The sequence below is a fragment of the Bos indicus x Bos taurus genome, chromosome 18 (assembly GCF_003369695.1).
Source record: "Bos indicus x Bos taurus breed Angus x Brahman F1 hybrid chromosome 18, Bos_hybrid_MaternalHap_v2.0, whole genome shotgun sequence".
Taxonomy (NCBI): Eukaryota; Metazoa; Chordata; class Mammalia; order Artiodactyla; family Bovidae; genus Bos; species Bos indicus x Bos taurus.
The window spans coordinates 2,856,373-2,869,426 of record NC_040093.1 but is presented as its reverse complement, the minus strand read 5'-3'; the positions used below and the strand labels follow the sequence as shown (position 1 = coordinate 2,869,426).

At 55.1% G+C, this 13,054-nt stretch overlaps 1 protein-coding gene across 1 annotated transcript; it reads right to left on the bottom strand.

Moving 5' to 3' along the window:
* Positions 1-552: 552 nt before the first annotated feature.
* On the bottom strand, positions 553-4,504 carry LOC113875950 (leukocyte immunoglobulin-like receptor subfamily A member 6). Its single transcript, XM_027514685.1, has 6 exons — positions 4,320-4,504; positions 3,872-4,174; positions 3,358-3,654; positions 2,849-3,151; positions 1,651-1,854; positions 553-1,231 (listed from the first exon to the last, which is right to left on the bottom strand). Exons 1-5 carry the CDS (start codon positions 4,411-4,413, stop codon positions 1,733-1,735), a joined length of 1,119 nt encoding a protein of 372 aa, XP_027370486.1. The 5' UTR covers positions 4,414-4,504; the 3' UTR covers positions 553-1,231; positions 1,651-1,732.
* Between the last annotated feature and the right edge of the window lie 8,550 nt (positions 4,505-13,054).

The window sequence follows — 13,054 nt, the reverse complement described above, 5'->3', positions numbered from 1 at the left end:
TGTCCCTTTATGCCCGTGTGAAGTCGCTTCAGTCGTGTCTGACTCTTTGCGATCCTATGGACCATAACCTGCCAGGCCCTGCTGTCCATGGGATTTGCCAGACAAGAGTACTGGAGTGGCTGCCAGGCCGTCATCTGTCTCCTTTTGACTTTTATGCAATGGAGATCCTCGTGCACACACTTACAGCTTTTCTTCACTCATTAAGTAACATGCCTGAAAGTTGGTCTGTATTACTGTGGCAGTTCAACTTTTCTCTCATATAGAAGTCCGTTGCAGGGCTTCCCTGGCAGTCCAGTGGTTAAGAATCCACCTTCCAATGCAGGCAACATGGATTCCATCCCTGGTCAGGGAACTAAGACCCCAAGTGCCGAGGGGCAATTTAAACCCGTGTGCTGTGACTACTGAAGCTCGCGCTCCCTGGAGCCTGCCCACCACAACTAGGGTCTGCAGTGAAAGATCCCACATGAGGCAACAAGATCTGACATGCTGCAACTGGAACCTGACACAGCCAAATAGATCAATAAAATATTTTTTAAAATGAAATTTTAAAGCTCCATCGCATGTATACACCAAAGCATTCATGTTTGTGAGGTTGTTTTCTGTGATCTGTCTGATATGAGCGACCCTCTGTCCTTACTCTCCTGCATGTGTACTGGTGGTTAGGCACAATTTCCCCCTCGGTTACATAACTCTGGGTGGGGGCTGTGTGTCTCTCCCTTTTAACTGATGGTTGTTATTTCCTCCCCAAATTACTGAGGCGATTTGCACTCCAAGCTGTAAGGTATTGGAGCCAAAGTGCTCCATGTTTTCTCCCGCAACTGGTACTTGCATTGTTTTCTCTTTCCCTCTCGTCTGAATGGATTAAGGTTTTGGCATCTGATTTCATGGAAAGTGGGGCTTGAAACTGACATGGAAATGATCTAACCTAACACAAAGGACACATCTGTGCGCGTGGGGCCATCAGTAGGGGCTGGCTGGATTAGACCCGCTCCTGTGGGAAAGTCAGCCTGCTCCTTCCTTCCCACCGGGCCTTCAGCGTGTTCACCCAGGCTCCTTGAGGTTGGCCACGGAGAGCGTTTGCACCAAAGGAGACACACAGCTTGCACACCTGGGCTCTTTATAAACTGTTGTATTCCTTAGCCGTTTACCAGCAGAGCACCTGGCTGTCACTTCAAACGCCAGGGTGTCCCCTCGCAGTGATGGTGTCTGCAGAAACGACACTGGGTGTCACCTGATGAGGAGAGCAGGGCGTGAGGGGTCTGGGGGGTTCAGGGAAGAGTTCTGGATCCATCTGTTCCCAATGGGGCCCCACCTTCACCCATTTATTCAGTTACTTAAATGAAGTTCTGTTTCAGAGCAAAGGGATGGAGGTCATTGCACACACCAGAGACGGCGGGCATTAAAAATGAAGTTCACATCCTTCATGAGAGTGGACAGAGCCTGCCGGCGTGCAGGGTGAGGACCTGCTCCTGCCATTGGGATGAGCCTCAGGCCCGGGGGTGGTAGGAGCCGGGAGTCGGGGCGTCCTCCCCAGGAGGGAGGGGGACCCCTGTGAGCAGAGGCCGAGCCCCCAGGGGCCTCCTCCTGCCCCCGCGGAGCATCTCGCGTCTCTCCCCCAGGGTCTCTGCAGACAGCGCACCCAGCACGCACCACAGAGGCTCTTCCAGAAGCTCCCAGGCGGGAAGCTGGCATCCCGGGATGCTGCGCTTCGGGCAGTGCGAGGCCTCGGTGCTCAGCTCCGGGCAGCATCTAGGGCTCCTCCGTGGTCGTGCCGAGCCTGGCAGAGCAGGACCCCGAGGAGCAGCAGGACCGAGGCCACGAGGCCCATCCGGATGAGATTCTGCACCGTGTAGTCTGGGATGAGGGCGCACAGGTCAGCGCAGGCCCCGTTACCCAGAACCGGGGTGTGCACCCAGGGCACCTGCCTCCCGTGAGAGGACGTGGCCCCAAGCCCAGCCCCTGATGGGGACAGTGTCCTCATCCCCACTCGCAAGTCTGACTGCGGTGCTGGGGAAGGGTGTCAGCGGGGCCCGAGTGTCCTGAAGAGAGGCTGTGGGTGGGCCATGTCCTCCTCGGGAGCCTCCCGGGGCCTCTCTATCTTACTGTCTCAGACGTTCCTGCTCAGGACCCTGAGCTGCCGGAGCTCAGACACCACAGGGTGGGGCCCGCCCCTTAGCTGTGGTCTGTGGGGTCCCGGGGTGGGGGCCGCCCCTGAGCAGTGGTATGCGGGGTCCCATGGACCCACCACCGCCCACCACAGGCGCTCACTCAGCCCTCTGTGTCTGCCGGCTGGACTCTGCCCAGGGAGGGGGCAGGATGGGGTGGGGCGGGCCTGCTCCTCCCCAGACTGACCCCCCATCCAGCAGCCTCAGGCCCCTGCAGCCTGTGGCTCCCAGGCCATCTCTGCCCAACTCCCCGCCGGCCCTTGACGATTGAGGGGCCTTGTCCCCCCACAGAATCTCAAAGCGCCCTGGGGTGGGCTGTCTCCCCTGAGCACAGAGCCTCGAGATTCCCCAGGTTCGGATCTGGGTCTGTGGCTGGGAGACTGGGTCCTGGGAATAAGCCCAGGAAGGCGTACGCCGGGCTGACCCAGGGTCCCCACCTCACTCCCCTCTGCCATGCACGGCCCTGTGGCCTCCCTGAGACCCTCACACTGCCCACCTGGCCCTCCGAGACCCCAGTGTGGGAAGAAGGGGCAGGGCGCGGGCTCCGAGGCCCCTCAAGCAAGGGGCCCCTCCCTCAGCGCCCCCTCCTCCACCACTGCCTAAGGCCCCCTCCTCCACCACCACCCTGCGCTCCCGGGGCAGAGCCCCGAGCTGCTGAGTGAGACGGACAGACCTTGCCTCACCTGAGACCACAAGCGCCAGGGGCTCACTGGGCTGTGACAGCAGGTAGGGGTCTGTGCTGAGTGAGCCGTAGCACCTGTAGGTGCCCCTGTGGGCTGAGGTCACAGGGCTCAAGGAGAACTCGGCCTGGTACCGCCCGTCTTGGTCCTTGGAGCGCAGACGCAGGGGGTGATGGGCTGCCCCCTCCTTGGACAGAAGGAAAGTGTCCATCCTGTTTCCTGACTGACACAGCAGGGTCACATTCTCCCCCGGGGCCACTGAGGGGCCCGGCTGCACCAAGAGGGAGGGGCTGTCTCTGAGCCGTCCTGCAGAGAGGAAGGGGGTGCGGGCACCGGCCCAGGTTCTGAGCGAGACTCCGCGGGCCTCTCTGGCCCCTCAGTGCTGTCTCTGTTTCTCCGAGTCTTTCTGTCTCCTCCCCGGGACCCCTTCCCCTGGTCCCAGCATCACCCCTGGGGCTCCCCAGTGGGGCCTGTGCAGAGTCTGGTCCCCGACTGACCCGCTGTCTCCTCACCTGCCACCAGCAGCTCCAGGGGCTCACTGGGGGCCGACCACTCGGAGGAGAGGCCGTGTCCACCGTAGCATCTGTACCGGCCCCCGTGGACGGTGCCCACAGGGCCCAGGGGGAAGTCGGCCTGAGCGAGCCCCCGCTGGGGCCTCTGGGCAGAGCGCTGGGGGAGGTCCTGTCCCCCCTCCTTGGACAGAGCGACTCTGGTATAGCCGACATCAGAGTGACACCTGAGGGTCAGGTTCTGTCCAGAGGTGACGACAGGGCCCTGCGGGGTCAGGAGGGAGGGCTTCCCAGACAGCCCTGGGGAGAGACACGCACTCGGTTGTTGGGACCGCTTCCCCTGTGGACCCCCCTCTCCTGGCCCGGCCTCAGGCCTCGCCGTGTCTCAGTCTCTGTGTCTATCCTGTGAGCCCCACGCTCCTCTCCCCACCCTTTCACAGGGGCTCCCCTGGGAGCAGAGACCCCAGTACATTGTCTTGTCTGCACAAATGTATGGGGTCAGGACGGGATTCCTCACCTGGGACCAGGAGCTCCAGGGGGTCGCTGGGGGCTGACCACACCCGGGGGGTGTGCCTGTAAAAGCCGTAGCATCTGAACGTCCACCCGTGCCCGGGGGTCACGGGGCCCACGGGGAACAGGGCCTGGGTCTGCCCGTCGGGGCTTCGCTGTCCATCCAGGGTCCAAGAGACCTCGTCTTCTCCTTTCTTGGTCAGAAGGAATCTGTTAAATCCCCGACGGGAGCCACACTTGAGGGTCACGTTCCTTCCCAAGGTCACCACAGGGCTCGGCAAGGCTGAGAGGCTGGGTTTGCCGTAGGGTCCTAGGAAAGAAGGAGGCAGCTGGTTCCGTGGGGCCCCCACCCTCTCCTCCCCTCCCCTCCCCAGGGCTGGGCTGTGAGAGGGACAGCCCCTGAGAGCAGACCCCCTTCTCGAGGGCAGAGCCTGAGGCTCCCGAGTGTCCCTCACCTGTCACCACCAGCTCCAGGGGGTCACTGGGCTCTGACCAGCCAGTGGGGGTGCTGTAGTAGCACCGATAGCTCCCTGCGTGGTCCTGTCCCATGTGTAGGATGGAGAACTTGGCCTTGTCCCGGGGCTCCAGGGGTTTCTGTCTGTCCCAGAGGACTGAGGTTCCCTCTTTATCCAGATGGAACTCCAGGGCCCCCAGGGTCCCCTGGCACCAGATGGCCACAGGACTCCCCCAGGGGACCACAGAGCCCGGCTCAGCCCAGATGGTGGGTTTGGGCGGGCGGGAATCCCTGGAAGGAAATCAGAGGCAGGCTCACCAGGCGTCCACCCCAGGCCCCAGCTCTCAGCCCAGACCTCCCAGACTCCCCCTCCATGAGCCCCGAGCTGCCCTCCCCCTGCCCACAGCCTGGGGGTGACCCTTGTCCCCACGAGAGGAGGGAGCCAGGCCCTGAGACAGACTCACCGGCCTGCACTTGGGTCCTCAGGCCTACACTCAGCCCTGGAAGAGAGCACCCTGTGAAAGGTCTGCCCTCAGATCTGAGCAGTGCCTCTCCTCCCCGGGAGCCTCCTGGGCCCTGGGGTCCCCTGACGGAGTAGGCTTGCTGGGGGAGGTCCCTCCAGACCAGGGCTCCCCCTGCGCCTCCTCATCTCACCGAGACAGAGCAGGGCGGGGAGCACGGGGGCCATGGCGTGTCCTCCCTGCGGTCCAGGCTGTGAGGATGGAGGAGATCTAGGTGTCCTCTGGACAGACAGAACACAGGGTGTGTCCTCTCCGGGGCTGGTGCTTCCTGTCATGCGATTGTCACATCAGCATCCCCGCAGGAAGGGACCCACCCTCCCCAGAGCCGGGCCCTAGTTTCTGCAGGCTGAGGCTGGAGTGGGCAGTGGGTTCGACAGACATTTCAGACCACTTCTGGGGCCTCCCGTAACTCTAAGCTGCCCTAAGCCTTCCTGGTCTGATGGCTTTTCTCCCCCCAAGCATCTGCACCTATTTCTCGGTGTTGGCCATGTGCCTGGCTTAGAGGTACGTCTGTGGGCATGACAGATTCAGACCCTGAGCCTGCAGAGTTCAGACTGGCAAACAAAGAAGCAAACAGCGACGGCCACCAAAACCCCCTCAGATACTCTGTGTGTTTGCTTCCTGTGGCTACAGAGCAGCTGCTGGAAGTCACCGCGTTAAACTGACACAGTAATTACCTTCCATTCTGGAGGTCAGAAGTCCAAACTGGAAACCCCGGCATTAAAACCGCAGTGTCGTCAGGCTGCGTTCCTCCCAGTCACTCGGGGGAAATGTCTCCCCTCACCTTCTCAAGCTTCTACAAATGACCCTCTCCCTGGCATCACCCCTCCCATCTTCAAAGCCGGCAGTCACAGCTCTCCAGCTTCTGCTTTCAAGTCACATGTGTTCTGGCTGTGTCTTCCTTGCCTCCTTGTTTCACCCATAAGGACCTTGGTGGTGACAGGGGACCCCCTGTTCCCCGGATAATCCAGGACTGTCTCCCTATCTCCACCACTGAGAAGGCGTGTTAGGGGATCTGAAAGGGAAATTCAAGGCTCATCCTCAAATAACTAAATGATGATAATAAACACATGACTCACTCTCCTTCCCCATGGAGTGGGGCTGAGCAGGGTGACGAGTGCTGAAATCACAGCGACTCTCCTGCCCACCCTGGACTGATCAGAGGGACAGGATGACAGAGCCTGGGAGGCCACGCTGACCATGAGGATGCCATGGGCAGGTGCCTGTCACCCCCAGCGTGCGTTTCAACGCTGAAATTTTCACCAGAAGTCGAGCAGCTCTTCCCCTACATGTCAGTATCCAAGGCCGTCCCACAGAAGATGTCAGAATCCTTTTTGTTCAGCAAACAATTTCCGCCCATCATAAACCCAGACATGTGCTCCAGGCTTGGTCCAAATGTGCCATGAGGTGATGAGAGCCCAGTGCTGGGCTTAGGGCTGGGCGGTCAGAAGATCAGCGGCTCCTGCCCGAGGTCTGAGCCCCTCCTGGTCTTGAATGGCTTGTGTTCATCTCGAGTCTCTGGCTCAGGGCCACCTGTGTGGACACAGTGAAGTTTCCATCAGTCTCCCAACCAGAGACCCGGGCTCCTCCCCTCACAAGGGTGATGAGAGCGGTGCCGGTGCTGGGTGCTGGGCGCTGGGAGAAGGGGAGCCGCCGAGAAAGGAGGCATGAGGCACACAGCACAGGAGCCAGGCCACTCTGGTCAGATGCGGGCTGTGCGCTGGGGGCGGAGTACCAGCCAAGCTGTGCTGTCCTTGTTTCTCCTTATCAGGGATTGCGGGTGCACTCGGCGTGCCCTGGGTTTCCCCAGAGTGAAGCTGTGGTTTGCCCTTTGTGGTCAGTCACTGGGGTGCGGGGAGATATTGATACTCTGAGAGTCTGAACATACCACGTTCCTCATTAAACATTCACTTAATAATTTTAGCAGCTACTGACCTTATGCTGTAGCCACATGTCTTCTCCCAGAGCATCCGTTTGCATGTAAACCACACTGTGTATAATACCCCACTGCTTTGAAATGCCTGAGGAATACGGCTGATTCTTTTTTTGTTTCTTTTCCCAGGCTAAGGAGATGCACCTAGGCTTTCTTACTGCCTCATGACTCAGAGGCTCTATTGTGTATGTGCTATTTAAAAAAATGTTTTTAAAATTTTTTAATGTGAACCAATTTTAAAGCCTTTGTTGAGTTTGTTGCAATATTGTCTCTCTTTCTGTTTTGGCTTTTTGGCTGTTGGGCATATGGGATCTTAACTGCTCTACAAAGGATAGAACCCGGGGCATTGGAAGGCGAAGTCTAACCATTCGGCCAGCAGAGAAGTCCCTGTGTGGTGTGTTTTAACTTCTGGTTGAGCTCATCCCTTCTGCCTGCATACTGCTTCTCTAGTTGTTATACTGTCATACTGCTTCAACTAGTGTTTCCTAGTTGTTATTTTTCCATATAAAGTTTAGTATCAATTTGTCTAGTTTTTGAAAAAATGCTTGTTAGTGCATTTTGAAGACTGGGGCTCATTTATAAATTAGCTGAAGAAGAACTGGCATATTTGTCATGTCCAAGGATGCTGTCCAAGGATCGGATGTAGCTCTTCACTTCTTCAAATCTGATTTTTGTACCACTCAGGAATGTTTGAAAGATAGACACTTACATGGGCTCAGTTTTGCACAGTTTGTATTACATTCATCCCTTGGAATTTTCCTCTGCTGTTGTTTTGGTTGTTCCTACTCAGGGGAAGCTGGGATTTCTTTGTGGATCTGAAAGTGGTTGGTTCATAGAAATTAATTCTATAGTGACTACAAGTCTGACTTTTTGATGGCTGAGTGACTCTCACTGCGGTGTCTCGAGGACTCTCCAGTCCGCTTCCCTCTGCTCCCTGCACCACTCAGCCCCCCTCCCCTCTCCCTCCCCCTCCCCCTCCCCTCCCCCTCCCCCTCCCCTCCCCCTCCCCCTCCCCTCCCCCTCCCCTCCCCCTCCCCCTCCCCTCCCCTTCCCCTCCCCCGTCCCCTGGTGGCCCAGCTCCCCGGGGTCTACACATACAAGTTCTCCCTGGTGTCCAGGGTCTTGCAAGAACTGTCTCATCCCTCCTCTCCCGCTCTGTTTGCCCCTCAATGTCCCCACCAGAGAAGAACACATCGAATTCCTGTGAGGACAGGGTTTGCACTGCCAAAAATTCAGTGAAAACAAGCAAGCAAAAACAAGTGGTGATGGGCCTGAGTCTTCTAATATTCCCCTTTTTTTGTTTGTTTGTTTGTTTTGGCAGGGAGGGGACAACTGGCCTGGTTTCCTGGCACCTAGAGAACAGTGAAAATTCTGTGTAAATGCAAGAATTGTAAAGATATGTCTAATTTGGGGAGCCTGTAACAGTACAAAATAAGAATCTAAAAGTGTAAAACCATCATGAAAACAACAGGAATGAGCTCTTTCTCTGTGGCCAGGATTCGGGACGTTTCCTTAAGGGCTGATGGAACCAGATGACGCCCTGACAGGCAGCCCTTTGGTTACTGCCCGTCTTCCCATTGGCCTTCCAGAATGTTCTCGCATGTTGCTCCCTCCATCTAGCAGGCCAGCTCTCCTCGAGGCCCCCCTCATCTGGGCTCTGTGCCCCTAGTCGAGGCAGGGGCCCAGGCCACTCCCAGTGCATTAACTGCTGCTGACCTCTGAGGCTAGACTTTCAGCAGTTTCTACTGGTACGGCCTGAAGTGACCTAGAGTTGTGGTCTGATCTAGGAGGTTAGTAACCATCGCTCCGCTCTGTTCTCCTCAAAGGGTGAGAAGACCATCTGACTTCCGAACTGAAACGCTGGTTGGGAGGGAAAAGAGGAAGTAGGGACTGAAAGAGGCATTGTCTTCCGGTCCAGAAGGCAAAGATGCAGAGGGTTTTGGAAGGGGTGAAGTCAAGTTCACAGACTGGATTCAATCCGTTGAACAGAGGTTTTCAAGCATGTGTTTTTAGCCTCTGGTTCAGATCCCTGTGGTGACCTGCCCTTTCGTTTTTGACGTGGTTGATGGCTCTGTAGGTGTCAGAACCACTTTCAGCCCGACCTTGAAGAACGTAGCCATCCCTGGGACGATTCCAAGCAGTGGGGAACAGAAGCCCATGAATACATTCCCAAGTGTCACTGCCTTTGGAGGGAAGACCCTGCAGGGCGTTCTCTACACTCTCCGAGGTCCTGGTGGAGTCCCCTGCCATCACCTCCTGCACGGACCTCAGGCTTCTCTACCAGGAATTCCTTTCCTTCACACTCTCCCTGCCCCACTCCGCCTTCTTGCTTCTCAGATAAACTACCTACACTTCCATCCTTGTCTTGGGTCGTGCTTCCAGGGTAACTCACAGCAATTCGGGGACTGGAAAATGCCATGAGGTGTTTTGGGTTTGTTTTTTCCAATGACATCGTCTCTTCTCTGACTGCTCAAGATCACTCACCTTAACCGCTCCATGACTTGCTCTTTTGTTCATCCTTCACCATTCAGCAATCTTATCCCTGTTCACTAAAGAAATATTTAAGCATGTCAACCCATGGCCATCCCAGGAAATGAGGAGATAAAATTGAGAAAAAACCCATGTATTCCCTGCCCTCAAGCAAGGTCTGGTGTCATAGAAAAACTAAATGAACAAAACAATTACACAGATAAGTGTTTCTAGCAAGATCTGTCATAACCAGACTCAACCTGAGTCTGGATGAAGCAGGCATAGTATTAACTCATCATAGATAGAAACATGATAGGTAGATAAATAGGTGAATTGATTGATAAGTAGCTAGATGATGCATAGACACTTAAATATATAGATAGCTACATAGACACATAGGTAAACAGCTACACAGAAACATACATAGCTATATAGATAAATACACAGATACGTGGTTACATAGATACATGGATAATTACATAAATAACCAGACCACAAGGTCGGGTATTGGTGGAGAAACTTCCCTGCACCGCTTCTGGTCCTAACAGGCTGACAGTACTCAAAGCGCTCATTTCCTCGCTCAAACACTTAGATTTCCCAGCGCAAAAGGAGAAAGAAAACTCTCCTGTCAACATCACATTGTTCCATCAGGAGGCGCCCAGACAGGCTCTCGGTCCCACCTCCCTCACGCCCTCCGGGGTAGGTGCACACCTCAACTGTGAAGCTTGGTCTCTGCCAGCCCCCACCCACCCCACTCCCCGTATCCTGTGACCCTGGGCTGCACTCTCCATGCTCACCCTGCCTCCCAGCTGGCTCAGATCACTTCTAAACCGAAAGCCTTCAGTCTACAGATGTGGGTGAACTAAGGAAACAATTACGTTTGTCCAACGTGGGTGGGCGGGGCTTCTTGGACTGGCGAGTGTGCACAGAACCCGACGGGTCTGGGACGGTGGCTGGATTCTTGCCTGCACCCCACGGGGCTCACAGGACACGGGCCCTATGACGAGGCAGGGGTGGCCTGGCGCCCCCGCCCCCTGAGTCCTAACATCACGACACCCAGGGGAGGGGCCGGCCTTGTGAGGAGGAGACTGGGGAGGGGGGTCCGACGCGGAGGGAGGGAGAGACCCGGGGTTTCTCAGAGTCACAGCCCCAGAGAGGGGCTTGTTGAGCCTAGGGCACCAAAGCCAGGCTCACAGGCAGAGCTGGGTGTTCAGGAAGGGACCTCCTCGGGATGCTGGGGTCAGCAAGGCAAGGTCTGATAGAGATGGAGGGCAGTGATGTCCTGTCCGAGGGGTCAGTCTGTCCAAGCGCTCAGGCCTGTGGCCGGTCCCAGGTCTTGCTGCATTCAAGCCTGCGGGGCCCTCAGCCCCAGTGGTTGCTTCTGTTCAAGGAGAAGACAGCCAGGCTGTTGGTGTCTGAAATCCTTCCCAGCATCAAGGTCCTCGTGCCTTAGGAGTCTTGACCCAAGCCCCACATCTGCCCAGACCACCCCCCTTGCGCCTCCAGCCCAGCTGACCAGCTCCTCCAAGAAAAAGGGAACCCAGGAAAGGGGCGGCGTGGCTGCCCCAGAGGGCCCCCGGCAGGCTGCAGGAAGCCAGGCTCTGCGGTCAGTCACTGTCCTCTGAAAAGCACTTCCCTTTCTGCATGAAAACAGCCATCCGCCTCATTTCCTCCCTCAAATCAAGATGAGATGGGCCACACACCCTGTGTCGAAACTCACCCACGTGCAGACACTCAGACAAGGCAACCCTGCCCACCGTTGACTGCCAACCAGACCTGTCACTCATTTTTAAACCATGTCACCCCAGGTAGGAAAGTCAGTGGGGGCGCGGGGGGGCATTACTGGCAGAGGGCAGGGCCTGGTGGAACCTGCCACAAACCTATGCATGTTGTCATGGAAGGAGCATGCATGCAAGGTGCTGTGGGTGGATTTTTAAGTGAAAAAGCAGTAAACGTGGCCTCTCAATTATTTTTCTTGTTGGGAAAGAAAACAATGATACATGTGTTCAAAAAAAACGGGATGCATGCATGCTAAGTCGCTTCAGTCCGACTCTTTGCGGCCCCATGGACTGTAGCCCGCCAGGCTCCTCTGGTGAGATTCTCCAGGGATTCTCCTCCATGGGATTCTCCAGGCAAGAACACTGGAGTGGGTGGCCATTTCCTTCTCCAGGGCATCTTCCCGACCCAGGAACTGAACCTGCATCTCTTACATCTCCTGCATTGGGAGGCAAGTTCTTACCACTAGCGCCACCTGGGAAGCCCCCCCCCCCAAAAAGGGGGGATAAATAATAACAAGAGTTTGCATTTGTCTAGCTCTTTCTCCACCCCCTCCCCTTTTTTGGCTGAATGTTGTTACCTTTACTCTGTGGTCTGGTTTGGATTCAGATTCAAGAAGCGACCCAACCTCAGTGTCACCCACACTCTGCCCCCAGACCTCCTCAGTAGGTTCTGTTCTCACCAGCTCTGAGGGTTCAGACAACGTGGTTGCTTATTCAACAAGCCCTGTTAGAACGTGTGTTGTTGTTGTTCAATCGCTAAGTCATGTGCGACTCTTTTCAACCCCATGGACTGTAGCCTGCCAGGTTCCTCTGTCCATGGGATTCTCCAGGCAAGAATACTGGGGTGGGTTGCCATTTCCTTCTCCGGGGGATCATCCGAACCCAGGGATCGAACCCGTGTCTCCTGCCTTGGCAGGCTGACTGTTTACTATCTGAGCCACCAGGGAAGCCCTTATGATATCCCATCTATTATTCAAACTGGGTGTCTCTTCATTAAGTCATTCAGATTTTGAATAATTTGATTCTAAACTCGCCATTAATCACTAACTCTAAAATTATTTTTTAATTGAAGTATAGTTGACTTGCAATGTCACATTAGTTTCAGGTATTACAAAGTGAAGTGAACACCTGAAAAGTGACTCGGGCATGTATCTTTTTCAGGTTCTCCTCCGTTATACATTATCACCAGATATTGAATATAGTTCCCTGTCTCTACAGTAGGTCCTTGCTGTCTCTCTCTTTTTTTATAATCTTGTGTATTGATCCGTGGCTGCACTGGGTCTTCACTGCGGTGCGGGCTTTCTCTAGTCGTGGTAAGCAGGGGGCCCTCTAGTGGTGCGCGGGCTTAGTTGCCTCGCCGCACGTGGAATCTTCCCAGACCAGGGATGGAACCCGTGTCCCCTGCACTGGCAGGCGGATTCTTAACCCCTGGACCGCCAGGGAAGCCCCGGATATCTATTTTATAGAGCAGTGTGTGTCTGCTAATCCAAGTCTCCCATTTTACCCCCTCCCCTAATCACTAGTTCTTTATCATGAGGCTCCAGGTTTTGATAAGAGATTCTGTCAGTGAGCGCTCGGAACCATTAGAACAAAACACAAACCCCTCCGGAAAAGGAATTTTTATACAATTTTCTATGATTCTTGACTTTTTTATAATTCAGAGAATCATTCATTTTGACTATTTTAACTTTTTATCATATTATGAATCAACATACCACCTTTCTATTCATGGGGTCGCAAAGCAGGACACGACTGAGTGACTGATCTGATCTGATCTTTCTGGAATCAATGGTTTCCCACTGATGGGACTCTGCTATGTAAAACCAAAGTGCCGTTAGAGGCCTTAGTGGGGATGGCATTCCTTAGGAAATTAAAATGTGGAGATGTTAGATAGTACTGCAAATAAATGAATGTATCATCATTGGCATGTATTAATTTTGGGTGAGTGTGCATATGTGTGCAAGCCCATGTGTGTGCATGTATTTGTGTGCATGGGTGTGTACACATGTGTGCATGTGTATGTAGATTATTAGCA